The 26563-nt window shown below is 60.6% G+C and overlaps 1 protein-coding gene across 3 annotated transcripts; it reads right to left on the bottom strand.

The window, feature by feature from the left end:
- Positions 1-105: 105 nt before the first annotated feature.
- On the bottom strand, positions 106-25641 carry SH2D3C (SH2 domain containing 3C). 3 transcript variants are annotated; one of them, XM_075055674.1, is made up of 12 exons: positions 25452-25641; positions 22658-23309; positions 17949-17988; positions 6956-7084; positions 6220-6668; positions 4346-4470; positions 3392-3969; positions 3034-3149; positions 2658-2829; positions 1801-1912; positions 950-1156; positions 106-821 (listed from the first exon to the last, which is right to left on the bottom strand). In XM_075055674.1, exons 1-12 carry the CDS (start codon positions 25489-25491, stop codon positions 646-648), a joined length of 2796 nt encoding a protein of 931 aa, XP_074911775.1. In that variant the 5' UTR covers positions 25492-25641; the 3' UTR covers positions 106-645. The 3 variants fall into 3 exon arrangements, with proteins under 3 accessions (XP_074911775.1, XP_074911776.1, XP_074911778.1); XM_075055675.1 differs by lacking the exons at positions 22658-23309; positions 25452-25641 and adding an exon at positions 21458-21571; XM_075055677.1 differs by lacking the exons at positions 17949-17988; positions 22658-23309; positions 25452-25641 and adding an exon at positions 13410-13537.
- Positions 25642-26563: the final 922 nt, after the last annotated feature.

Raw genomic sequence — 26563 nt, 5'->3', positions numbered from 1 at the left:
GGGTTCAGCACGGTCGTCCCCCTCACCAGCCCTTGCCCGGCTGTGAGGCTCTGCTCTCCCGGGGGGGCCGGGGCCCCGTTTAAATGACACCCACGGGAGAGGGGATCCCCTTGAGGAACAGCATAAAAGTTTATTGTATGTAAGAACCAAACCCATGAGATATGTACACGTATTTACAAGACGAAATGAATGAGCCTAATTATTTACAACAAGAACCGTCCTTCACAAGTCTGTACATCAAGGAGTGATTGTGAAAATGTATTTACAAGTGGGATCCGGTGGCCGTGGGCAAGACGGAGATGGAAAAGAAACAAAACTGAAGGGCAAGGTGAGGGGCACTGTGTAGTCATTGACCTCAGTGGGGCTGGATGGTGGACACTGGTGCTGGCCTGCCCAGACACCGTCCCCATTCCTCGGGCCAGCGCTGCAGACTCCGGGCCTGTCGTGTCCCAGGGAGGTGAATAGTAGATGGGAAGTGGCTGCTTTTCCTCCTCTTTGTCTCAAAATTGCTGATCCGTGCCCCAGCGCCTTTCTGGGCCATATCTTCCTGGTGCCAAGTGCCTGGCCCCATCCCTTACTCCACAGCCGCCGGGGGTGGGGGGGTGGCAGGCTGGGAGCTGGGGGGTCTCCCAGCACCCGGGGGGGTTACAGCTCGCTGAAGCGCACCGCTGGCTCCAGCTTGTGGGACAGGGCGGTGAGGACCTTGTCGAACTTCTCATAGCGCTCGGCCTGGCTGCTCTCAGCCCCACGGCTGCCCCACAGCAGCCGCAGCTGGAACTCAGTGCTGAAGACCTCCAGCAGCTCCGCTCTGCCCTGGAAACCTGGAGAGAGGGAGAGTCAGTTTCCTGGGATGGGATGGGGACCCTGCGCCTGTGGGATGCTCCGTCTGGTGCTGGGCTGGAGCCACACACTGGGGAGGGAAAGGGGCTCTACCATCCCCATCGCTTACCCTGCAGCTTCACCTCAGCATTGGTGTGGTAGAGCCCGCCATGGTGGGCCACCATCCGTGCTGCCTCCAGGTGGGCCATGACCACCTCCACGCCATTGTCTGTGGTCTCCCAAGGCTCGGGACTGTCCGTGAGAGCCTCATCCCGCTCCAGGAGAGTCACAAGGGGCATGATGTGGGGAAAGGTGGTGTTGGTCAGCGGTGGCCCTTCTGCGGAGAGAGACACCCTGAAGACCCCACACAGCCCCGTGCCCCTGCGTCCCCCTCCCCATCTTCCCTGGCCCCATGGACCGCCGGCATGGCCACACAGCCCCGTGAAGCCGCACTGCCACCGTACTTCTGGGAGAGGCTTTAAGGCTCAGCTGTAGCACAGCAGCGGCTGTGGCTCTGCGATCGCTGTGCCCGGGGCCATCGCCTCATTCAACACCAGCTCCTCCCAGCCCAGCTTTCTGGTTGTGCTGGGAGGGGAACGCTGCTCTCCTTGCTTGGGCTGCATTCACATTTCCCGGGGCTGCGATGGGGAGCAGGTTTGCAGAGCCCAGAGCGCTGGGTGTTGGAGAGACATGGCTTTTCATCTTCCCCAACTGGCCGCCCTGTCCCCTCAGCTTGGCACGCACTGCCGTGTGAGCGCAAGGGTTTGGCTCGGCCGAGTTGTGTTTGTGCCCAGTCGCTGGTTTTATTTAGTTATGAAATGCTTCCTTGGGTGCTGGGGCTGTTCAGCAGCCAGAGGGGAAGCGTCTGGCACTGGCTGGCAGGGGGTCAGAGCTCTCAAACACACTCCCTTCCAGCAAGGCCATGCCTGGACAAAGCAGGAAGGAGCAGGCACGCCAGAGAAGGGGAGTTGCTCCTGTTACCTTTCCCTTCGTTCAGGCTTTTCAGGAATGGCTTGAGCTTCTTCTCGTACAGGATCGCGCCCTCTGTGTGCCGCTGCCGCAACACCATCCAGGTCTGCTCCAGCCGGGCAATCTGAAAGTAGATTGCGCAGATGGAGGGTGCTGAGGGCAGCACAGCCCCCGAGAACCAAGCTCCAGGCTCACATGATGCTCCCAGGGGCGCACAGCCTGGCGCCAGAGCCCTGGCCCCCGGCCTTGCACACAGCAGTGCCTGCTGCTCCCCAAAACAGCCTTCTCCACCAATGCTCACAACCAGAGACGGCATGTCCCTGGCACTGAGGCTTGGTTCAGGATTTCTCCCCCCTCCCCATGCCCCAGGACAGCAGCTTCCCTGCGTTGCAGTGGCCTTGAAGATGAGACACAGGGAGGGGGCAGCCGTTCCACCTCCTTTGTGCAGGCAGGAAGCAAGACTTCCCAGCTGGGCTTGATTTAAAATTGAATTTTAATCTCCTTTCATCTTCCAAAGGGAGCAGTGTGGCCCGGAGACGCTGCTGCCACAGCCTTGAGACTGATTTGTATTGTACCGGAGGGCAGATTCATTTCCTCCCAGGAACACAGCCCAGCACAAAACAAAAAGCCCAACCACCGAAAAACAATCGGATCCTGGCGGGACTGGGCTGTCTGCTCCACAGAGGGGATGGCTCTTCCCCTTTCCTGCTTACATCCCAGCGGATGTGGCCCTGCGCCTCCTACCCTGGGCATTTTCGCCCTTCTCCCACCCCAACGGGTGTTGGATCCTGCAGGGCACAGGGAGAGGGATGTGTTTTGGGCGAGGGGGCTGAGCCCAGGCTAGGAGGACAAAGGGAGCATCCCTGTACCTGTGTCATTTCCAGAGCGTTCATGACAGCAGCAAAACTGAACATGTTCCCCATGGTACTCTTCAGCTCGGCGGCCAGCTGGATGGTTTTGTGGAGCAGGGCTGCCCGCTCCTCCATGCTGCCCGTGCAGCCCAGGATGTCCACGGCGATCATGATGGACATAGTGTGAAACCTGCCACGGGGCAAGACGCAGAGCAGGGTCAGTGGGGGGAGGGGGGGGGGGCTGGGGATCAGTCCGGGGCTTGGCCAGGGCTCCTCCACCAGGGAGGTGCAGTGGACCCCCCCACCCCATGCCAAGCTGGGGACACCCCAGGGGAGCCGGTCTGTGCTGTGCAGGGGAGCCTGGTGGGCTCGCCTCCGCTGTGGCGTGCCGTACCGTTCCAGCAGGTCGAGGCGGAGCTGGTGGCCGTGGGGCAGGGTGAGCAGCTCCATGCCGGAGCTCACCCCCATGAGCCGCTGCATCTCCACCGTCACACCCAATATCCGGGCAACCTGGTAAGAAAGGTGAGAGCTGATTAGACCTTTGTTAATTGAGGAGAGGCTGAAGCGTCCTCAGGCAGCCTCTTGCCCCAGCCCAGCCTCTGCCTGCCCCAGCTGAAAGAGCGTGGTAGAGCCCAGCAGGGATGCTCCAACGCTCAGGGTGCCCCAATGCTCAGGGGTGCTCCGATCCCCTGCCAACCCAGAGTGATCAGAGGGCAGCAGTGCCCATCCCTCCTGCCTGGCCCTGGCCGTACCAGGCAGTCCACTTTGGTGATGTGTTTAGCCAGTGTCTTCACATCCACCTCTGCCAGCAACTCTTTGACCTTCTTGAGCACGGCCATCTCCAGGGGTTTGTTCTCCATGGGGATAAGCAGGGACTGGAAGGCTGCAGGGTTGAAGGAGGAGGTTGTCTCCATGGTGGGGGGCACAAAGCCCATGAAGTCCAGCTCTCCTTTCAGCCTCTGCCCTGCTTCTGCTTCCCCAGAGCCATTCTCCACAGTCCCTCTCTGTCCTTCCTCCACCTTTAGCCTCTCCATGTAGCTCTTTGTTGACAGCTGCTTGGTGTCATGAGCTGGCCGGTCTCTGCTGATGGGTGAGGTGGGGTGGAGCTGGCAGTAATGCCCCGTGTCCGGGTCGCTGTAGCTGTTCACAGAGGGAGAGGGGGAGGCACGGGCGTACCCGTGGCAGGGAGTCGAGTGGGTGCTGTGGGCAGGGTCTGGCAGAGGTTTGCTGTTGTTCCCCGGGCACAGCTGGGGCTCACTGGACCTTCTTATTACAGGAGAGGCTGGGGCAATCCCGGCTGCTTGGCAGGCATGAGGCTTTAACCGTGTAACTGTAGGGAGCAGAGAAGACACTGTTATCAGAGCCTGGACACACGCACATGCACAGGGACCACGGATGCAGGAGCCCAGGGACACGGAGCTCAGGGAAAGCCCTGCTGCCCAACGGGACTCAGCTGGTCCCAGGACAGCTGCACAATGATGCAGCTGAAGACTGGCTGAGATTCCATCCTCAGCTCAAGCCCTCCATCAGGACAGTTTTCTTTGCTGTGCAAAGAGCTGGATGGAGTTTTGCTAGCAGAGTGATGCAGGGGCTTGCCTTTACGGCCAGCTCCATCCCCGTCCCCAGGTCCCTGCATCACACTCATGCCAAGCCCAGCCTGACCCACATCCCCACTGTCCCCAGCGGGATGGAGGGGTGATGCTTACCTGTGCTGTATGCAGGTGACACTGGGTTCTCGGAGATGGGGGACATTGGGGAGTGCAGGTCTTGGATCTGGTCCACGCTGACGGCACAGTTGCGAATGATGTCTCTGTGGTGGGGCAGGGACACGCTGGGGAGGGGGCAGATGGGGCAGGTTAGTCCCTGCAAACAGGGCCTGAGCAAGGGTAGAGGGGCTGGGATGAGGGTTTGCTGCCCCATCACCTCCCTTTGGGTCATGGCCTCCTTCCACAAATAACCATACCGAGCTGAACCTGTAACAAGCTCAGCTGGAGCAATGAGCCGGCAGTCCCTGGAGGCAGCTGGGAGCAGAAAGGGCAGTACCTATATAAAAGCAGAGATAACGCTGCCTCTGGGGAGTTTGGTTGTTTGGAGTAGGAGAGAGGGATGTTCTGAGGCTTGGCTCAGTGGTGCTGTGGGGAAGTGGCTTTGGCAAAGAAGTCATAGGGGACAGTTTTCTAGGGTTACAAGGTGGTATCTAATGCTGGGTGTGTTACTCTTTTTCCACTTGAGAGCTGTGTCGGGATGGTTAGGTGAGCTGTTGCTCTGACTTAAAGCTTAGGAGAGGTGAAAAGTGCCTGGAAGCTGGACTCGGAGCCCAGCAGGCGCCTGATGGACGCAGTGAGATGCTGGGATCGGTGAGCTGCATAGTAAGCAAAGAGGTCTTGGGCTGGTGGGGCAGCAGTTGTGGCCTCATGCAAACACTGTGTGTCAAAGGTATTGTAAAAGATGCTGTGTCTGGGGGAGCTGAGTGCAGGTAGGGTTGCAAGGAGGCATGGCAGGTAATTCACTGCCCTCCCGGCCACGGGTGAGGGCTGGGCTGCTGTGATATATTTGGTTTTGAGTGCTGTGCCTCTGCAATGGGAGGAGGATGGGAGAGCAGTGGTGGTGATAAGGGGTTTGGGGAAAAATGTGAGTGGTCAGGAAAGACTGATGGACCTGGGCTCTTCTTCTGGAAACACATATGCTCTCCTGGAAGTCTGAGTGTTTTCCTTTTCCCTGCCATAACAGCTGGTTGCCTGTTTTCTGCTGTGACTTCTCACCCTGCCCTTTGGCTGAGAAGGTTGAGGCGGTGAGAAAGCAGCTTGGTTCAGTGACAGGCTGTGTCCCCCTGGGGAGGCAGGAGTAGATGTGTCCCCCATCAGCTGCTGCATGTGAGGATGTATGTGTGGCTCTGCCTTCCCTGCCAGGCTCTGGGCAGCTCAGGGCTGCCAAAAGCAAGCCATGCAAAGGAAGTCTCTTTCTCCACCTCCAGAGAAGCCCAACTGCTCCAAGATTTATGTGAGCAGATCAGCCACACAGAGGCTGTGATCTGGGGGCTGTGCAGACCCCCATCAGCACAGCTCCATTGGTCTCCTGCCCATCAGGCTTTCAGCTCTGCTTGGTAACTCCTTGCAAATGCTCCAGCTGAACAGAAAGGGCCCTAAAACTAAAAGTGCCCTTCAAAAATCATCAAATGCCTTCTTGGTGGCTGGTACTGGCTCTCCCTGTGCATCTGCCTGGGAAAGCTTGGCTCCTCAGCTCTGACAAGCCCTGACATGCTGGTAATCCTGGACTAGGTGATCATAAAACACTCTCTGGCTTCTGGCCTGCAATGTTAAAGTCATGTCTGCTTGCTGGGTGTCTGCTGCGGTAGCTCAGTGTGGCTGGCACCCAGCCTGAGAGAAAACCTGAGTTCCAGCTTGGTGGTGGTTCCTCCCCCCATTCCTTTGCTGGTCTCCCTCCACACCTTAGCAGGGACAGTTTCCATCCCCAAGCCCAAACCCCTGCCCTGCACCCAGGGAGCAGGGACCAAGTGTGGCCATGCCTCTTTCCCAGGGGCTGGTCCTCTGGCCAGCTGAGCCAGGATGAGACTGCTTACCTGGTCGGGCACCCCTCAGCCCTGGTAATCTTGTCTGCTGTCAGGCCGTCCGTCATGGTGATGCTCCTCCTCTTGATGTGCCCCCCTTTCTGGGTGGCAGGGCTGTGGGGTCCCCCATGCTTCCCGTTGGCCAGCCCGTAGCTGGCTTCCAGGTAGCGCAGGGGGAAGGTGCGGTTGATGGGGCAGTAGACAATGGCTCCGCTCTGCTCAGAGATGGCCTTGCGGTTGCCCACATAGAAGCGGACGAGGGCGGGCACATTGTCAAAACTCTCCTGCTCAAAGAGGTACTGGACACGGGTATGGCCCTCGCTGGACTTGACCGTCACCTTGTTGATCTTGAAGTGCAGGGGCTCATTGCGCCAGCGGCATGTCAGCACATAGTCACCCAGGCTGGTGAGTGAGTCACGGATGAGGAAGTCACCGTTTCTCTGCACGAGGCTCTCTGACACCTGGCAGGGGACAAGGCAGCAGCTCAGGCACAGCCACACTGGATGGACCAGGGGGCCTGGGTGGATGCTCCACTGGGGTGTTATCTGCAGCATTGCCTTGTTTCCCTTGCCCTTGGCTCTGAGCTGCAGCAGGGTGTTTTCTGTGACAAAACCAGGCAGCTCGGAGCTAATGAAGCCCTTGCCCAGAGGCTTCCCAGGACAGGCTGGTGGTTCTGTGTGGCTTTGGGTGCTCTCCCTGAGCAGCCCAAGAAAAGGGTGCCCAGAGCCACCCACCTTCCCCTCCTCACCTCCCGGGGGATGCGGCCGTGGTACCAAGCATGGCTGCGCAGGTCAGTGCTGCTCAGCTTCAGCTCCTCTTCCAGCTCCTTGTGAAGCTTCTCTGGTGATGAGTCGAGGATGTATTTCTCCTTGGAGAACTGTACAGGGGAGGAGAAGGTGTCAGCTGGTGCAGCAGTGCAGGGCCTGGGGAGGGAAGGGCTGAACCTGGGATGGGCTGGCAGGGTCCCCATGTAAGGACTGTGGGACCCTCCATGGCATGGGCACTGGTGATGCCACCCACCGGGAGCAGACCTGTTCCTGGGTGTGTGTGAGGATTGCTGCTTGTGGCAAAGGATGCAGGTGGGGTAACGTGCCTGTTGATAGTCAGGTCCTGCCATCAGAAGCACTTGGAGGGTCTCCTGGTGGCATATCCACATCATGCCTGACCACCTTGTCCCCGGTGTGCTGCCCCTCTGCCCCAGCTCAGAGCTGAGTGTTGTTGGGAAGGAGAAAACCTGCCCCAGCTCCCTCTCAAACATCTCCAGGGCTGAACCACCACAGGAAGCACTCTTCCAGGAGGAAACCTGCATTATTACTCCTTCTTGAAACCTCCACCACAGTCCTCCTCCAAAGGGTTAACTCGCTGTGTTTAGCCTGATGGTGGCATGAATAGTAATGACAAATGCAAAGGGAACCTTCTGCATCGAAATTAGCTTTTACCGGCACTGGTGCACCTGAGCCTGGAGGATGCAATCTGCCCCCTCCCTTCCCCCCAGAGAGATAAGGGATGGCGTCATGTCTCCTGTTGGATGGAGCCGGCTGCGCTCCCTGCCTGCCGCTTGGCCAGCATTCCCAGAGGGCAGCTGAGGATGCTGAGCTGCCGGCACGGTGAAGCCGGTGCTTGTTTGGGGAGGCGAGCACAGGCTCAGGGTTCCTATGTGCTCCGCATGTGAGGCCGGTTCCCCTAGTCGATGCAGCGGCTTTGAGATGAGTCCCGCTGTGGTGCCAACACTAGTGCCTTGGCAGCACTGCATGGTGGAGCAGGGCCTGGGAACCAGGACTCCTGGGTTCCCCCCACATCCCAGATGTGTGCTGTCCTGCAAGGGGGACATGTGTGCCACTGCCACAGACAAGGAAGCTTGGATGAAGCTACCAGGGTGTCCTGTTCCACTGCTCCCGTGAGGGTGGCTTGGTGGCCTGGCTCCACCTCTGGTGGCAGTGCTGGCGTGAGGAGGGACTGCAGGCTGGCCCAGCTCCTTGGCGCTTGTTAGGGCAGGATGCTGCTGGCATCTCAGAGGACAAGCACAGGCTTGAAACCCTACTGACACCACTCTGGCACTGCTAGAGGAGCAGGCTGGCACTTATGGCTGGCTTTGTGCAGCAGCTGATTCCCCAGAGCATTGGGGGCTGCAGCCCCATGCCAATGCACTGGGGACCTGCCTTGGAGCTGACCCCTTTGCCCAGCACCTCATCCCTTGTGTCCCATACAAATTCCCTCTGCTCCTCTAGCAGTCGTGAGCAGGGGAAAGCATAGAGCACTGCGCTGCTCTCCTGCCTTGTACCCACTGCTCTCAGGGTGCTCCTGGGATCCCTCAGCAGGAGCCTGACCTCAGGTCCCCCTCCTTCCCAGGGGAGATGCTCCATCCCCCGTGGTAGCTGCATTCATCAGCTAAGCCAGGCAGCGATGCTGTTCTGGGGACTCTGCTCCAGCCTGGGGAGGGGGAAGGAAGCTGTGAAGGGCCTGTGTGACAGACCATGCTCTGCAGGGCTTGCCCTCACCAGCCTGGACCTGCCCCTGATCCTCCCTTCCCAACTCCTATCGAGTCAAAAGGTGTTGGGACAGTGGAAGCAGCCTGTGAAAACAGTACAGACTAAACTCAGACTTGCTCATCCGACTGTGTTTACTCTTCCCATGAGAGGGACCCGCTCGCTGGAGCCGCAGGGACCTGAGCCAGGAGATGCGTGGGTTGTCCCCTCTTGACCCAGAGTTGCAGGGAGCCGAGTGCTCACTGCTGCTCTGGGGCCCTCGTGGAGACAAAGGCACCTGGTGCCACTGAACCCTATTAAAAATAAATGGTAGCTGGTGGATGCTGCCGAGGTCCGGCTGCCTCCCGGGGGGCTGAGGCCGAGCAGATGCCGTTTCCATGACAACCCATCCACTGCCACCGAGCAGACCTGACTCGGCCGAGCAGCAGCAGGGGACCCTCAGCTGCAGCACCCTTCCTGTGGCAAGCTCACCACAAACTCTGGGGTAGGGAGGGATCCCCCGGGAGCCTCTCCTGTCTGTGCAGGCTAAAGCTGTCGGAGCTATGCCGGGAGCGGTTTGGAGACAGCGCTCCTCTGCCACCCCTGGAGCGGGGATTAGCGCCTGTTCTGCTCAGCGTTGTACATCTGGGTTTTCCCCAAATCCTCCCCATGCAAATACGCAGGATAACAAACAAACCCAGCTGAGCAGTGCCCGGCGTCTCCAAGCCTGGATTTGGGCAGCAGCCGGCTGGCATCCATGCCAGGAGCCAGGTGCTAAGCTAGCAGGAGAGAACAGGAGGTTTGGGAAAGGCAAGGGAGGTTTTGTATCTTGCAGATGGGGGAGGCAGGCCAGTCATGAGTGGAGGGTGCCATGAGCCTCCTTCTCCAGCCATGTGGAGGGCACTGTCCCTTTGGCTCCTCTGCTGGGCAATGAGATCCCATCTGATTTGCATGGCCACCAAAAAGCCACTGCTTGGACTGACTGTGTGGCTACGATAGCCGGGGAAGCAGCGGGAGACTGATCATGGGGAGCCCTTTTCCTTGATGTGATGTGATTCTGGGAACTGGTCCTCGCTGTGTGTCTCTCACACTCTTCCAACATGCACTAGTTGCTGCCAAAATCTCCTGGCTGCTCCCCTCTCCCTGTGGGAGCTGGGCTCGCCGCAAGCCCTTGGTGCAAAAGACCCACGTGCTGTGGAGGGACATGCTTCCTCCAGCCCCCGAGCCCTTCAGCAGCATTTGACTTTCCTCCGCTCTGCTCGGTAGCCTGTCTCGGAGGAGACCGGCTTGCAGGCTGCCAGCTGGCCAGGTGCCGAGGCGCGGGTGCTGGCGAGGCACAGCATGGCAAGGCAGTGCAGGCCAGCCGAGCGCTGTCAGGAGCGTGTAAGCGGATGTCTGAGCACCGCGCTGAAAAGGGCACTGCTTGGCACTCTCGGCTGCGCCAAGAGGACATCAAAAGATGTACGGCCCGACATGAGGTCTTGCATACTAGTGGGTTGGGTGTGGGGAAAAGCCCTGACTTCCACTAGCACCTAGCTCGAGTACGTGGTGCTGGCCTCCTGCAGGGAGAGCCCCAAGGCCTCTTCCAGCTAAGCGGGAAGAAACGGGGATTAGAGCGGTTCTCCGAACCAGCCGCACCAGACAAACCAGCTCAGGAACTGCCAGAGACGATGCCAAGCTCTGCTTGAGGAATCCCAACCAGCAGCCAAGCTGGCTTGGCTGGAGAAAGGAGAGCTCCTCCGTCACGTTCAGCGCCCTGATGGGCTGTTTCACAGTCCCGGGGCTGGGGAATCCTCTGGTGCTGCATGCAACGGGGTAGCCCCCGTGAGGGGACAATTCCTGGGGCTCTCCATCCCTGCCCACTTCCCTGATTCTCCCTGCTGCTTTCTTGGGGGAGGAAGCGCCTCCTGTCCTGGCCGAGGGGCAAGGACTGGAACTGGCAGTGGAAGGGCAAGAGCTGGGGGGATGGAGTGTGCTGACAGCTGTGGTACATGTAAAATGGTAAATGTTGCTTTGCCTAGTGTAGGGAGAGCTTCAAAGGCTGGCATTTGGCTTTCTCTCCTTGCAAAGGTAATCTTATGAAACAGGAATGATTTGCAGTCTGCTTTCCCGTTCTCCCCTCCCAGATCTGGAGGAGTTGCAGCTGAAGATGAAGTCAGCTTGGAGAGCAAGGTGTACTCGCACCCCACCCCGCTCCTCTGCCGATAACATCTGACTAACCTCAGGGCACCGAGCGCATCTGCTCTCCCTCCTGCTCTCGTGCTGCCCGCGTGTGCTGGGACCTTTGCTAGGGAAATCCCAGCCCCTTCTGGAGTTTTCCACCCCTGCTCTGGCTGCTGGAGCAGCTGTGGGGCCTGGGAAGCAGAACTGGGAGTAAATGGAGTAACAAGCCATTGGGAGCAGGTGTATAGGGAAAGCCCCAGAATTGCATGTGAGGTCTTCTCTGCTTCCTCAGTCCTGGCAATGGGCTAGTTCAGTGAAGTATTTCAGAGCAAACATCCTTGCTGAGAGACAGTCAGCACCACAGCAAACCCAAGAACTGGTCTGCATGCCTGCCCAGTGCAGGACTGTTTCGCTCACCAGTCCAACTGCCAGGTACCACCCAAGAACAGTTAGTCCATCCTGCATGACCACAACAAGAAAATCCCACCAGAAACAACCCTCAAGTTATTAAGGGCTTGCTCTTAGTCTGCATGCCCTGCTGTGAGCCAGTCCATCCTACTGATCTTGATATCCACGTGGAAAAGAAATCATTTGTTCCTCTGTCCTGTCTCACAGTGGCTCTGGGCATCTAAATGGCCTCTGAGAAGGCATCACCCCATCTGTCCATCCCATGGGCGACTGAAGGTATCTCTTGGGTGTGCCACATCTCCATTAGTCCCCACTGAAGGTAGACCTTGACTCAAGATCTTTGTCCTGGCATTCAAAGCCCTTCCTAGGTCTGGTCCTGGCCACCCACAGGGTCTCCTCTCCCATAGTCTGTGTTCCTTTGTGGCAGCTCTGGAGCAATTATGTCGTCTGGCAGGGGTGGGGTGCAGCTGGGGTTGATAGCCGGGAACATCTGGGTGCTCTAAGGTGGGACAAGTGCCCCAGGTTGGGCGGTGGGGTGGTGGAATGCACTGCTACGGCTGCCCTGGGGGAGCGGGTCTCCAGTGCAGTGATGGGATGTGTGTATACACACATTTCCATCCATCTATATATTACTTATCTCACTCCAAGACGGCGGCAGCGGCTGCTGCTGCATCCCTTTTCGGAGCTGCTATTGGCCAGAAATGATGTCAGTGCTTCCCAGGCTGGGTGCACTGCCATTGGCGGTGAGCAGGGATGCGGCTGTCAGCTGGAAGCGCTCCAGTCATTCATGGGGACTTCAGTGTGTGTTTGCTGGGCACGCTTGGACACAAATAGATGGTAAAAGATCTGGCAGAGCCAGGTGAGCACTTAAGGCTTCACTTTTAACTCTTTCTGGGGTCGGGATGGAGCGCCCTCCATCCCCTCTTGCATCCCTGCGTGAGAGCCAGACGCCCACCTGTCTCTCCCTTGTTCTGGCAGAGCTTGCTGAAAGCACCCCCTCGCCCCCTGCGATGTGCAGCCCAAGGGCTGCTGCGCTAGGGCACATCCCCCTGTATTGCTCAGTGGCCTTTGGACAACTGGGAGAAGCTCTTCTGCTTTTCTCTCTTCACCCCCACTAGCAATCAAAATCCCTGGCTTTGCACCGAGATCAGCCGCAATCATGACAAGACTTGAAATGCTGCTTCTGGGCTCTGTCTTACCCAGCATAATCTCTAAAGCTCAGCACCTACCTCACTCAGCAGGAGTATTGAATAAGACTGCCGGCTCTTTTGGCTGCCGGCTCCCTTCTAACTTGCAGCTCTAATGCTACAGCTCTTGCTTCAGACCAGAGCCTGTTTGGCTCTTGCAATCCTAAACACCTTTGCTCTCTTAACTCAGAGTAAATGAGGGAACCAATTCCTAGCGCCGTGCCCCTCCTGTGCAAATGCCATAGTCCAAAAATAGGACACCTAGACTCATGCCCAGACAGTGGCGGTGCTGGAAGCACCACAGGACAGGTGACAGATGGATCCCAGCTTTCTCCCACCAGTCAGACCTGTGCAGTGCAGCACATACATGGAGACACAGGCCAAGAAACTGTGCGTTCATCTGGGCTCGGTCTCTCCTCTGTGCTCAGTGATGCTCCCAGCACATGCCATCTTTTGGGGGAAGCTAAACGCTTCCCTGCATGAGGTCTGCTGCAGGAGAGGGCTCCCTTCAGAGACTTGTGCTGCCTGTCAAAAGTGCCGGTCCGGGGGCATCCGGCATCCTTGGCTCTGTGGCCCTGGCTGCAGAGGAGGCTCAGCTCTGCCCCACGACCTGGTGCTTGGCTCATCTCACACTTGCTACCTCCTTGACGAACGCAGGCAGGCACGCTGCCCGCACCCAGCCCCGCCAGCTCCCTGAGCGGGGCAGCGCTGGGGGCAGCAGGGGCTCCCCGGTGGGACCCCGGGGAGGCCGCCGCCCCCTCGCACCCGCTCTCCGGCGCTGCAGCCCGGGGACCGGAGCTGCCTCACGGCCGGTGCGGGGCCGGGGGTCGACCCGTGCCCCCGGCGCTCTCCCTCCCGCCGTACCCCCGCCGCCTTCCCCACGCCTGCGGGCGCACGGAGCCGCTGCCCGGCGGCACCCGCGGGGTCTCTGCGCGGGGCAGCCGGGCCGTCCCCGGGTCCCCCCGCCGCCCCCGCTCACCTGGACCTGCATGAAGGAGCCGCGGTAAAAGCAGCAGGCGGCGGCCGACAGGGCGCTCCACAGGCTGCACCGCTCCGTCATGGCGCGGCGCGCCCGGCCGGGGCTGCCCGGGCCCGGCCCGGGCTGCACCGCCGCTGCCGCCGCCGCCGCCGGGCTTCAATTTCAGCCGCTTCCCCGATTACCTCATCCCTTGTCGGCAGCGGGGGGCGGCGCCGGCGCGGCAGCTCCGCCTCGGCCCGCCCCGCGGGGCCGCCCGCCCCGCCACCGCGGACCCCGGGGGAACCGGCACCCCCGGCACTCCCGCGTCGCGAAGGGAACCGGCACCCCTGAGTGGATCAGGCACCCCTGAGGGGAACCGGCTCCTCTGAAGGGAACCGGCACCCCGGCTGCCTGCGCCCTGAGGGGAACCGGCACCCATGAGGAGAACCAGCTCCTCTGAGGGGACCCGGCACCCCTGAGGGGACCCGGCACCCCTGAGGGGAACCGGGTCCTCTGAGGGGACCCGGCACCCCTGAGGGGATCAGGCACCCCTGAGGAGAACCAGCTGCTCTGAGGGGACCTGGAACCCCTGAGGGGAACTAGCACCCCTGAGGGGAACCAGCTCCTCTGAAGGGAACCGGCACCCCAGCTGCCTGCACCCTGAGAGGAACCGGCACCCATGAGGAGAACCAGCTGCTCTGAGGGGACCCGGCACCCCTGAGGGGAACTAGCACCCCTGAGGGGAACCAGCACCCCTGAGGGGAACCGGCTCCTCTGAAGGGAACCGGCACCCCAGCTGCCTGCACCCTGAGAGGAACCGGCACCCATGAGGAGAACCTGCTCCTCTGAGGGGATCAGGCACCCCTGAGGGGAACTGGTACCCCTGAAGGGAACCAGCAACCCCGGCTGCCTGCTCCCTGAGAGAAACTGGTTCCTCTGAGGGAACCCAGCTCCTCAGAGGGGAACCGGCACCTGTGAGAGAATCAGGCACCCTGAGGGGAAGCAGCAACCCCGGCTGCCTTCTGCCCTGAGAGAAACTGGCTCTTGTGAGGGGATCAGGCACCGCTGAGGGGACCCAGCACCCTTTATCTCCCCATCCCAAATCCACCTGCTCTCCCCAGCAACGCACACAAGTCAGGGACAGCCTCGTACCCTCTCGCCCACTCCCCGTCTTCCTTCACCCCCGCCCTGGTGACGCCTTTTGGGGGGAGACACCGGTGCCTGCCTCACACGGCAGGGAGCCAGCTGCCTGCTTCCCGCGTAGGCCGTCTCCGAGTTGCGTTTAATTAAGGCTCCACTTCAGTTTAATTAAGGCCACAGTTTCACGTATGGGATGTGCGAGGCAGCGCTGATGAATCAAAGATTGCTCCAGTCCTGACTCTCAAAAAAAAAAACCCCAAACCCAAATCCCTGCCTGAACCCACTGCCGGCACCCTGCCCTGTGCATAGGAACGGGCAGAGGCTCCCCCAGCACCCGGCCGTGAGCTCTGCACCTGCTTGCCTGTAACCAGCTGGTCTCCCTCCAGGTCTGTCCTGCACCAGCATGGCCTGGATTTGGCCACACTTTGGTAACAGGGGGCTTTACATTCCCATCTGCGAAGCGCATCCTGGCCTAAAGACCCCCGTGCCTCCCAGCACACCCCTGCCCAAGGAGATGCTGTGAGCTCGGAGACGTATTCCTGCTGCCACCAACTGTAGAACCCTGCAGCTTCCCCGCTAATTAATTCAAACAAGCCCCTCACATCCCTGGGCAGGGAGGCAGCAGCCAGGGCTGATGAGATACAGGTCCCCCAAGCGGCTCCTCCACACAGAACAAAGAGAGCTCAGAGGCACTCGCTGGGCCCGCGCTCTGCCCCTGGTTTTGCCGGGGAGAAAGGAGACGGGAGAGCAGCGTGGGTTTGTAGCAGGACAGGGCTGAGGCGTGGGGGGCAGCACGCAGCCTGTAGGCGGGGAACATGGGGTGGTGGGTGTGCATGGATCCCATGGGTGCCTGCAGCCCTGCCAGGACGGGAAGGGAGCATGGGCTCTCCTCCTCTCCTCTTGCATGGGGCTGAGGGACAGAGCAGATGGCAGCACACAGGGAGGTGCTGCGCCAAAAGGATCCGACGGTGAATCATCCTCCTGCCAAGGCTTCTCCCCAGTGACGGGCTCCGTGATTTCCCTCTGAGGCTCTCGCCCGAGAGAGTGAGCAGGAGCCTCATGGGCTCATACCCCCAGCTGTGCCCATGCTGTCCCTCCACAGGGGGAATCTGAAAACCTCTGACTGAGCTCTCACAGAGACGCACAACAGCTTTACCGGCTGCTGCTCTCCCAAAGGGTAACGCTGTTCTGCAGCTCCGTCACCTGTGCAAGGGCCAAAGCTAGGCTGGCTGGGAGGTTAGCAAAAGGAGCTGGGCTTGCGGATCCCCCAGGCAGCTTGGAAACACCAACCCTTAGGCTATTATTAAAGAACGTTAATTACCAAGTGCTTATTGATCCTGGCTTTCCGACCCTCCTTAGCTCCTGGTTGCACTTCTAATCATGGCAGGCTTGGTGATGGGAGAGCTGGCCCTGGCCAGTTTGTGGCTGAAGCTCAAGGGCTGATGTTTGGCAGTTCTTTGGTGCACGTCTGGACACAGACCTGCCTGTGAGCCATTGCTCATGAGGACTTTGCAGTGCATCCTCTCCCTCCTCCTGACTCTCTCCTTCACCAGCTCTTTTCTTCCTGTCTTTCCTCTGCTTGCCCCTGCAGTGGTGTTTCCCCTCTGCTCATTTCCCTCCTGGCCGCAAAGCCAGGACCTATTCCAGTGGCGGGTCCCAGCCCTGACCCACCTTGTTCCCAAGAGATCCCAGGCACAGCAACCAGCAGCCACCTTTCCACTCTGCATCCTGCAGGCCCTGGGGTCGAACACTGCTGGGTGCTGAGCACCCTGCAGCTGCACGGGCTCCCAGCCAGGCACAGTGCCTGCAATCAGCTGGAGTGCCCCCATCATCCCGGTCACTCACAATCCAGATAATTACTTATTTGACTAAAATAGCTGCTGTCACTGCAGCCATCAGTTGCTTCCGTGACCAAAGGGAAGTGGTGTATAAATCACAGCCCACGGGCTGTGTCTGGACACCACGGTGATGGGTGAGAAATAAAGGCCAGATAGCTCGGGTCTGGGATCTGCCTGGAGAGTAGAGAATTCTCCTGGCTCACCAAAAAGAACTCGATCCCAAAGGCAAAGCCATACCCATTGTTCCACACCTGTGTTGTTTCAGTCTATTAACTCATGAGCCATAAAATGCGCCCGTCTCTGGGTCCACACACTGACAGTGCAAGGGAAAACACCCCAAACCATCCAGCTCTGCCCCTCACCACCTCCTTGTCCTTGCAGGACTTGCCTGCGTGAGCCCGAGCTTTCCTGTGCATCCCAAGGTGCCCCATGACAGGGCTCTACCCTACGAAGCCCAGTCAGAGCCTCGACGCTCCCATCAGAGTCTTGTTGCTCTGGCACATGTCCCACTTCCAGCCCTGTGAGCTCCCGCTCTGCCAGTCCCACATAGCTAAAGGAAGAGGAGAGGAGGGACAACTGACCCGGAGGATCACTCTGTTACAGGTCAAAAAGCTGCATCCAACCCCACTGCCCAGAGGCTGCTGGTTGCCAGACTCGGCATGCAGGGTCCTCATTAGCCCCAAGGCTGGACCTGGAGGGGGCTGACCCCCATTAGGAGGAGCAGATGAGCTCAGGGTTCAGCCAGCTCTCTCCTGAGCCTGCCGGTTGGTGCCACCACAGGGGGTTCCCACATTTCCATGCCTGGCTACAGTCACCATCAAGAGCCCCAAGTCCAAAAGACAAAGGTTCAGGGCTCTGTACTAATGACACCACCCAAGCCGGGCATTTCAAGTCACTTCTCAACAACCATGTCTGCCCAGCGGCATCACATCCCCATCCGGCAAGAGGTCAGGAGGCTCCAGCCCTTCTCAAACAAACTCCCCAAAGACCATCGCATGGTTTTCAGTGCTCCATCCCCAAACCACACAGCATCCCTGCCACCGTTCTTCTGCGCCTGCCCAGCTCCCAACGTGCCAGCAGCCTCCTGCAAAAGGGCCCGCTCTCCTCTGGAGCCAGGCGCCTCGCTAATGAATTTCTGGCCAGACATGAAGAGTCCTCAGGAATGTTAATAGTTTGCTGGAGGATAAGCAAGAGATTTGGAGAGATTTACACCGACTTTCATGTGACAGCTACGAAGTGGCTCAAACCCTTCCGTTTCTTTATGTGGGGGCGGAGGCAGGAGGCTGCCCCTGCATCTGCGGCATTCGCAAGTGACAGGGAACACGAAACGCAGGCAGCTCCTGTGGGAGCAGCATTGGGGGGACCATGTAGGGCTTGTGCCTCCTCTGTCCCCCCTGGCCTCGCTGTTTCTGGCAGGGAATTTCTTCCATGGCCAAACAGAGAGCCCAGAGGAGGTGGTGGGGTGTTGGGTGCAGAGCTGAGCACCCTGCTGGTGTAGGACCCGGCCAGCCCCGGGGCCACCATCCCCCCTCCACCACTGGCACCCGGCCGGGGCAGGCTGCGATCACGCTCAGCATCTTACCTTCACATATTCGCTGCCAGACTCCAGGCCATCATGGTGGCTAGAAGGAAGGGGAAAAATAAAAATAGATAAGTAAAGGGCAGTAAGTCATGACAGTCTGGTCAAAAGCAGTGGTGGCACACCCAGGGGGAGTGGGGGTCTGTGCCCCTTGCCTTGCCATGAGGCCAAGAGCACAGGCACGGTTTTGGGAGAGGTTCCCAGGGCCCCAGCACTGTTCCTGCCTGCTCTGTGCCCACTCTTGGCACAGGGCTTAGCCTCCCTAATGCGATCAGGGAAGAATGAGGCCTTTTTAGAGGATCTCTCCCCAAATCGGCTTGGGAACGTGTGAGCTGAGCTGGGGAGACCCAGCGGCCAGGCTGGGGTCCCCACAGGTCATGGTGCTGGGGGGTGCATGCCAAGGTGGGGGGCCCTGTGCCCTGTTCCCCAGCAGAGCGGTGTTCCCAGTAGGCAGCTGTTGGGACACACCACCCAGACAAGCATTTCTGACTGTTTCTCTATGGCCTCATGCAACCCCGCAGAAATCAAACTTCCACTGAAGCCAGGGGTGAACTGCGATGTCCTGGCTGAGACTGCAAGATTTGCCCTCCCAGCATACAGGCAATAGAAACTCCCATTCTCCTTGGTGACACGTTCACTCTTAGCCCTACTGACAACCAACCCAACAATCCTGAGATGCAGCTGATCTGGCAGCTTCTTTGCCATCATTTCATGGGGGATGCAGATGGTCCCTGCTCTTTCCTGAGCATGTAGCAATGCTGCTACTGCTTTTTGTGCTCTTATAGGTCAAGGTATGTGTCTATATGGATGAGTCCAAGGGGAACGACAGTGAGTTCAAAGGGAGAGAGGCTGTAACAGCCTGAGCTGGGATGCACTATTCTGAGGTCTCGCCTTTCAGAATAAAATACAAAAATCCAGACTTCTTTAACCAGAACCCAGTACCTGTTGCCTCCCCAGTGCCAAGCTTCAGCATGGACATCCCACTGCATGCTGACGTCGCCTGCCTGAGCACGGGGCGGCAGCAAAGGCCCTGGGATGGGAGGCTGCCAGCACCAGGGCAGGCAGCTACAACTAAGGAATAACCGAATCCGAGGGCGTCACAGACTTGGGATGTCCCTTCTTCACCAGGAGCCGCCTCGCTCCACCTAGTGCCTACAGTCACAGCTGGACCCCTGCTTCGTACTGGGAGCTGCTGGGGGTCCTGCACGCAAACCCCTCCTGGGAGCCGCACCAGTGGCATCCCTGGGGAGCCAAATTCCTCCTCTGTGGGCTCCCTCCACCTTGGAGATGGTGCCTGGTGGCTCAGAAATCAGTCAACCAAAAGGAAGCGGGGATGGCAGAGGTGACCGCTGCCAGATGTTGCCCCACTGGACATCCCACATGGCATTACAGTGTGTCCTGCCAGGATCAGCATGAGCCCCTCAGGGTGTCCAGCCCTGCAGCGAGCAACCCCCACTCCTCCAAGCCCACACTGCTGAAACTGCATCCCCTGCCGACCAGCTCGGAAGGGGAAAAGGGGCTGGAAATCAAGCCCACACTTTTTGGGGGTGAAAAAATTAGAGGAGCATTTGGGAGAGGGGAGGGATACAGACTCCCCCGGGCAGCTGTGGGCTGCCTGCCTGCCGCCGTGCTGCCTCTCCAGCCTGTTTGCCTTTCACACGGCCGCAGAGAGCTGCCTGGTGCTGCGAGAGCCGTGAGAAAAACCGGCAGCAGGACGGGGGGCCTCTGGGCAGGAAATCGGGAGCATGGGAGCAGCTGGGAGACGCTGCGAGGGCCCGGGCAGGGGAGGCCCCCGTGTCGGGGAAGGGCAGCAGCTGGGGCCGGGGACGGGCTGGGCACCGCAGCCCCCCTGGTTCTGCACATTCCTGGAGGAAACAGCATTTTTGGGGGCAGCCGAGCGCCTGGGAGAAATTCCAGGGCTGCCTTTGGAGCGCGGCCGCGGCTGAGCCGCTGGGACCCGGCGGCACTAGGGAGTGGGGTTTCGGCAGGGTAGCTGCTCCTTTTGGGCTCGGGAAGGCATCACGGTGACTTGCAAACATGCCAAGCTCTGGGCTGGATGCTGGGGAGAGGCCAGGGTGATCGTGTGGGTCCAGCCCCAGTTTGGAGCCCAGGCTCTGCTCGTCTTCGCACACTGGTGCAGGCTGCGCCCCAGGGGAACCAAGTTGGGGCACCTCGTGCCTCAGTTTCCCCCTCTGCAGAGCTGCCTCCTTCGAGGTTTTGGCTGGCAGTGCTGCCAGAAGGGTCTGCCGGCAGCTGCGGGCAGCGCCCTGCCTGTGCCTCGCGCGAAGCGGCATTTCCCGTGCCTCACGCGTGGCCGTGCGCAGAGGGAAGTCGAGTCACGTCCGCTCTGCGACCTGCCTGCGGGTCATCTCCCGTTAGTCACCGTGTCCCTGCCCGAGTCACGGCCACTGCCTCACTCTGAGCAGCTCCACAGGCTGGGTGCTGCTCCCTGTCCCACAGCAGTGCAATTCCCCCCCCTTGAGGGCTTGATCCTGCAGGGAGTATCCCTGGCAAAGCCCTCCCGTGCATGGGCATCCTCAGCCCATCCTGCCTCGAGGTCTGTCCTCACCAGGGATGCTCCGGGGGGGGGGGGGGGCAAGCGAAAATGTGCCCCAGGGCCATGCTTGTGTTCCATCCCCCATGCCGCTTTTGGTCCCTCTGCATGGGCACGCCCTGTGCTGGGCAGCTGGCCCTGGTCCCTGCCATGGCCTAGCGGGAACAGACTGTCCCCATCCCCAGGGATGTGCCTGCGCAGGAGGAAGGGCTGGGGCGCGGCACTATCCCGGTCCTGCTTCCGCCCGCCCGACCCACAGCAGGGCCCGGCCGTGGGGACGGCTCAGGCAGATGGCTGCTCCCCAAGCTGGGGGCTGTGGCAGGGGCTCCAAGTAGGGCGTGGAGGGGCAGAAATGCCCCTGATGCCAAATCCTGCTCTGGTCGCTCTCGTGCCTCAGTTTCCCTGGCAAACAGCGTGGCAACGCCCATCACCGGCGCAGCCCCAGATGATGCAAAAGAGCATTTCACCCTCAATTTTTGGGGACCCAAGTCCCCGCTCCCCAGAGCCAAGACACCCAGCTGACCCACACACATTCCCCTGCTGCTTGGCTCCCAGCTGCGCTGGCCTGGGACCTAAGTCATTTCTGGGGGACAGAGGGTCTGGGCGAGCCCCGTGCACCCTCTGCAGGGACCCTCTGCCACTGCTGGGGTTCTGTGCTCACCAGAGGACGTGGCAATGCCACCGGCCCCGAGCCCCCGAGCCTCCAGACCCTCGAGCCAGCCACAGCCCCCGAGCTTCTCTGCCCTGGCGCTGGGTCTGATTGCGGTTTCGGCAGCCACAGCCGATATGCTTGCTCTTTCCATAAGCAAATTCTGCCACGGGCCCGGGGCCTCGGCGGCCGAGCACTACGTTGAGGTTTTGTGCCTGCCCCAAGCAAAGCCCCTTCCCATCCTCTCCCTCCCCATCCCTTCTGCCGTGCTGGGGTGCGAGGGGTGGCTGGGGGGCCGGGACCCCTTACCTGCCCTGTCCCAGGATGGGAAACCTCCTGCCCACCGCTGTCATCGGCCCTGCGTGATTCGGCAAGCACCTCTGCTCCGGGACAGGGAGAAGCTCTCCCAGTCGCTCTCCCGCCTTGCACTGAGCGTTGGGACTTTGGGGCGCGCAAGGCGGTGGCAGACCCTCCTCCTTCCCGTCCCAGCCCTCCTCCGGCCCTCCCTTCACGCCCGGCAGGAATGTGTGGCCGGCACAGCCTGACTCCCACTGCCGGCACGAATTCCTCCTCATCCCGCTCCTGGGGCCACCCGGACTTCCCAACTGCTCAGCACCGAGGCGAGGAGACCCCATACCACGGGCGGCACGGGGGGAGCAGAGGCATCAGGGGCCACCCAAGTGCAGAAAGAGGAGAGCTGGGCCAGGGAAGGGGTGGTGGTACGATGGGACCTTGTTTTGGGGAGAAATTTGGAATCGGCGCCTCCACCCATGTCCCCAGTCCCATGCACACTGCTGGGCTGGGAATGCATTTGGCCTCTTGTGCCCAGATGCCCAGGTGATGGGCAGGCGCTTAAAAATCCCTCTTGTTGACTCTGAGGTCAAAGCCCCCCCAGAAATCCAACCCTCATCTGAGAGGGCTGAGCCCCCATATTCCCCCGGGGGGGGGTGTGTGCGTGTGCCTGGAGGGGGTGGTGTTGTGCCCGGAGTGGGGGGGTTGTGCCCAGAGTGGGATTTACTGGCAGTTGATGGAAATGGGGATGGGATGGCTGGTTTTGGGAATTGCCCCTCTACCTTGAGAGAGGCAGTGCTGCTCAGGGAGGGGGAGAAGGATGGAGGAGGTGGAAAAGAGGAGAGTGAGAGGTGGAGGGGGCCAGGACAGCGCAGGTCTGAGCTCTCTGCAGCATGTCCCGGCGCTGGAATGGAGCTGCCAGCAGGACAAAGGGATGCCGGGGCTGAGCAGGGCCACGAGACATTTCCACCCCGTCCGGAAACAGGAGGGAGCAGAAATCCCACAGGAAACCTCGCTCCCATGGAGCCACTGACCTGGCCATGGTATGGAGCGCTCCAGCCATGCCGTCCTGCCGGCCAGGTGCATCCCATTGGCACTGCGGGTGATGGGGTGGGGGGCACTACAGGGACCCCGCTGTGTCCCAGCCCCCTCCCCTTGCCCTGGGGAGACAGAACAGGGGTCCCAGCAGAAGGTAGAGCAAACTCAATGGGGCCGTACCTGTCTGGGGAGCTCTCACTGGGGTGCTCTTTCCCCTTTTCCAGCACATCCCCATTGGTGGTCTTCGGTCCCACTGCTGTGTCAGGGCTCGGGGTTTGGCTGGGTTTTGTGGCCAGGCTGGAGCTCGGTGTGTCTGTCCTGGGGCAGGAGACGCTCCCCGCGGGTTCCTGGTCTGTCCTGGCCATCGCTGGCCCTGGGGTGTCCACAAGCTGAGCCATTTCCTCCTCCTGCTCTGCTTGCCCAGCAGCTGAGGGTGAGTCCGTGCCCGGGTCAGTGGTGCCAGACATCTTGAGGGACTCAGGGTTGGGGAGGGGGGCTGTCCGGGGGGTTTCGTCGCTGGGGATTGCTTTCTCCCGGCAGCTCTGGCTAGTCTTGGCTTTGCCCAGGCTCTTCCCTGCCTTGCCCAGGTTCAGCCTGGGCATGGTGCCCATGTGGCTGTACATGTCTGACGATCGGGCATAGGGGCCGGGGCTCTTCGGCATGGTGTTGAGATCATCCTGGATGCCATCGAAGGGCTCCTCCAGGAAGCCATGAGGAGGAGGGACACCCGGCCCCAGGCTCTCGGGAGAGCTGGGGGCCACGGACACACGCCGGAGGGTGAAGGAGCGGGGGATGCTGCTCAGGCTCCCGAAGCCTTTGAACTTGAAAAATTCTGGCAAGGAGAGAGAGGAGTGTGGGGTTACTGCTGGCACAGTGTTATGGTGGGGGGTCCTGGGGCCCCTGGCCCCAGTTTGGGGTGGACATGGGGCACTGTGCTGCAGTGTTAGCCCCGCTACACCCAGCATCTCCAGTCCCAGCTCGGCATGATGTCTCTGTGGCCTGGGGTGTATGGGAGGCTGCTTGGGGCATCTCTGCTGGGACCCTAGGAGGTCTGTCCTGGTCCCTTGGAGAGCAAACGTCCCCTGTGCCCTGGCAAATCTAGCGGCTGCATTTCCCCACTGCAGTCGTAGGGGTGGAGGAAGAAACACTTGGCCCTGGTGAGCAGGCAATGCCAGAAATTATTTCAAATCTCTTCCTCCCGCCCTCTGCCTCCCTGCTTTCCCCAGGGGACTCTGGGCAGGGCTGGCAGCTGTGCCCAGCCCCGTAGCCTCAGGGCGGCCCTGTGGGCCGTACCCCTTGCCCTCTCAGGGATGAAAGCATGGGACACACCGCATGTCCCCAGGGGATGGGGGTCCTGGCCACGTGTGACGTGCCCACCTGTGCACATCCATTGCCAGCACAGTGGAGCAGGAACCAACCATCAGCGCGGGACTCGGCGGCACTTGCGTGGCAGCATCGGCTGCGGGCAGGAGATGACTTCTCCACTTCCTCGGCCGAGCGCTCAGCCTCTCACAGCCTCCCTGCAGCTCCCAGCTGCCACCTGCAAGTGCTGAGCGCAAAGTGTTCACCAGAGAAGTATTTATAACCCTGGCGGGCGGCTTTGCATTTCACACCTCGGCCTCAGCTCTACGTGCTGCTGTGGTGCAACCCCAGGCCAGTGCTGGTGCTAGCATGAGAATGGTGGCACGCAGGGCGAAGCATGCTGTGGCTGCAGCTCTTCAGGGCAGCGTTTTACTGCCGGAGCCTGGGTGTTCTGGGTCCCTCTGGGGGTTTTGCAATGTTTACCCTGCTGTGGGGCTCTGCAGAGCCTCTTCCCCTCCGGGCACAGCAAATTTGCTAAGGCAGGAAGCAGCATGCTGTGGCAGTGCTGTGCGAGGAGCTGGGTGTTCGGGGGGCTGCTCAGCTGTTGGACTCCCACCTCCTGCCACCATCCATGGGCTCTACAAGGCATCCCCACAGCCAGACGGGGCAAAGGGCCATGTAAGGGGCTGCAGCAGCCCAAAAGCCCTTCTACATGGCAAAACCCTTGTGACCTGGACATTGTTAACGGCAAAACTGCTTTGGGTTATACATCCCCTCAGGGTCCGAGCATCCTCCACTCCCAACTGGGTGGGAAAGGCAACACTGGGGACTTTCCCCATCTCCTGGCTCTCCACCACAAAGGAAAATCCCAGCTGGGATGGGGCTGTGGGTTTTGCCAGTGGAGGGGTCCCTGGGGAGTCGAGGGACTGCCCCCCCTCCGGCACCGGCATCGTGGCAGGAATGCAGAGAGCAGCAGCAAAGGCCGACTTCTGCGCAGCCCAGCGCTGGGAAGCGGGGTGAAGGCCACTGCAGCCGCCTCCCGGGGCTCTGGGGGAAACCCGAGGTCTGTGAGAAAGAGCAGAGCTCACTCCCGGTGGGTACCACGCACTTCCTCTGAGAGCAGCCAGTGGGAATCTGCTCCCAGGCTCCCACCCTGGCTTCTCCATGTCACGCCCATCCCTGTGCTGTGAGAGCACCCTGGGGTGGGGGGTCTGGCCACCCCCAAACCCCGGCACTGGCTTGCATCCCCAGCCAAGCACCTTGAAGGATGTGATTTGGGGAGTGAAGACCCCCAAACCCTCTTGTGCATCCCCCTGGGCACATCCCGGCACCCAGTGCAAGGCTGGGCTGCAGCAGACTGGTCCCAGTCCCAGCACCCAGCTCTCAAGTCAACAGCACCCGGGCTCTCCCCCAGCTCTGGGGATGGAAACCCCCCGAGCCCCTCACCCCAACGAGCTTCCTAACAAGAACAGAGCCTTTCTTGGCTCCAAATGTCCCTGGGTGGGGGTGTCCCGGGGAGCATGTGAGCACACACCACGCTCACACTCACATTCACAGTCACAGACCCACACTCACATTCACACTCACACTCACTGTCATGCATCCCCCCTCCCGGCCAGGCTGTCCAGGTGAGCATCCCATCGCCTGCCCACCACGTCCCACGACCACTTACTGAACTTCTTGAAGCCCCCTCGTTTCTGGCCCTCAGCCATGGCTGCGCCGGTCAGAGGCCGCGGGGACCGAGAGGGACAAGTTTATAACTGTGAAGCCCTTCCCTGCCCGCTCCTCCCTTCCTGCCCCCCGCCCCCACAGTCATCGCTTGCTTGCATTTCCTCCCCAGTGCTGTCATCTGCTCCCGGCCCCGCTCCTGTCCCTGCCTGCCCTCACGCTGTCCCCACAGTCCTCGTAGTCCCCGTGCCTGCTCGCACCCACCTGGCTGCTCAGGGCCACCTCTGGGGCCCTGGTTCAGGGATGTCCAGCAGATGTGGACACCCAAAAAACCCTGGGTGCCAGCCCTAGAGGAGGGTGCCAGCCCTAGAGGAGGGTGCCAGCCCTACGGAGGAGGGTGCCAGCTCTAGAGGAGGGTGCCAGCCCTACGGAGGAGGGTGCCAGCCCTGCAGACAGGGACCCGCCATGCACATTTGAGGCTCAGCCCCTGCCCTCATCGGGCTCCGTGGGGTGACAGCTGGATGTCATCACTGCCAGTGGGGGCCCCCTGCCACCAGCTGTTCTCTCATGCTGGGGGACCTTGGGGTGCCCCATTGGAGTGTCTCCATGCAGGACAAGGTGGCCTGGGCCTGGCAGGGATCTGGTGTCTGTGTTGTCCCCCATTCCCAGGAGCACCTGATGGTTCCTGTAGCCAGGATGCCAGCAGCCACCTTTGCTGCTGCTCTGGCCTTGGCTCCCTGCGCACCCTGCTTTGGGGACCAGTTTCAAACAACCCCAAACCAAGCTGTTCGTTCTGCACCCGAACACAGGCGTTGCTGAGGTGGATGGTGTCCCCAGCCGGGAATGTTTCTGCCAGCGGGGCGGGAACGCAGGGTCTCCCTGGGACCAGGTCCTGGTGTCCTGCCCTGGCCATGGGGTCCCCTCACCACAGTCCCTGGGTGCAGGCACAGTGCAGAGCCAGGGAGCAGAAATGCTGTTAAATCCCTGATGGGTGTAAGCATGCAGGGGACATGGTGACATGCTTTAGGGCCACCAGCACCAGGGGCTGCTCGGTGCGCTGGGCCGTGTGGAGGGATGCGGGTGACAGCGGGGTGCAGGGAGCTGCTTCCTTGAGGA

This window comes from Buteo buteo, chromosome 23 (assembly GCF_964188355.1).
Source record: "Buteo buteo chromosome 23, bButBut1.hap1.1, whole genome shotgun sequence".
Lineage (NCBI taxonomy): Eukaryota > Metazoa > Chordata > Aves > Accipitriformes > Accipitridae > Buteo > Buteo buteo.
Note: the sequence above shows the minus strand (reverse complement) of the source record. Positions and strands in the feature narration are given on the sequence as shown.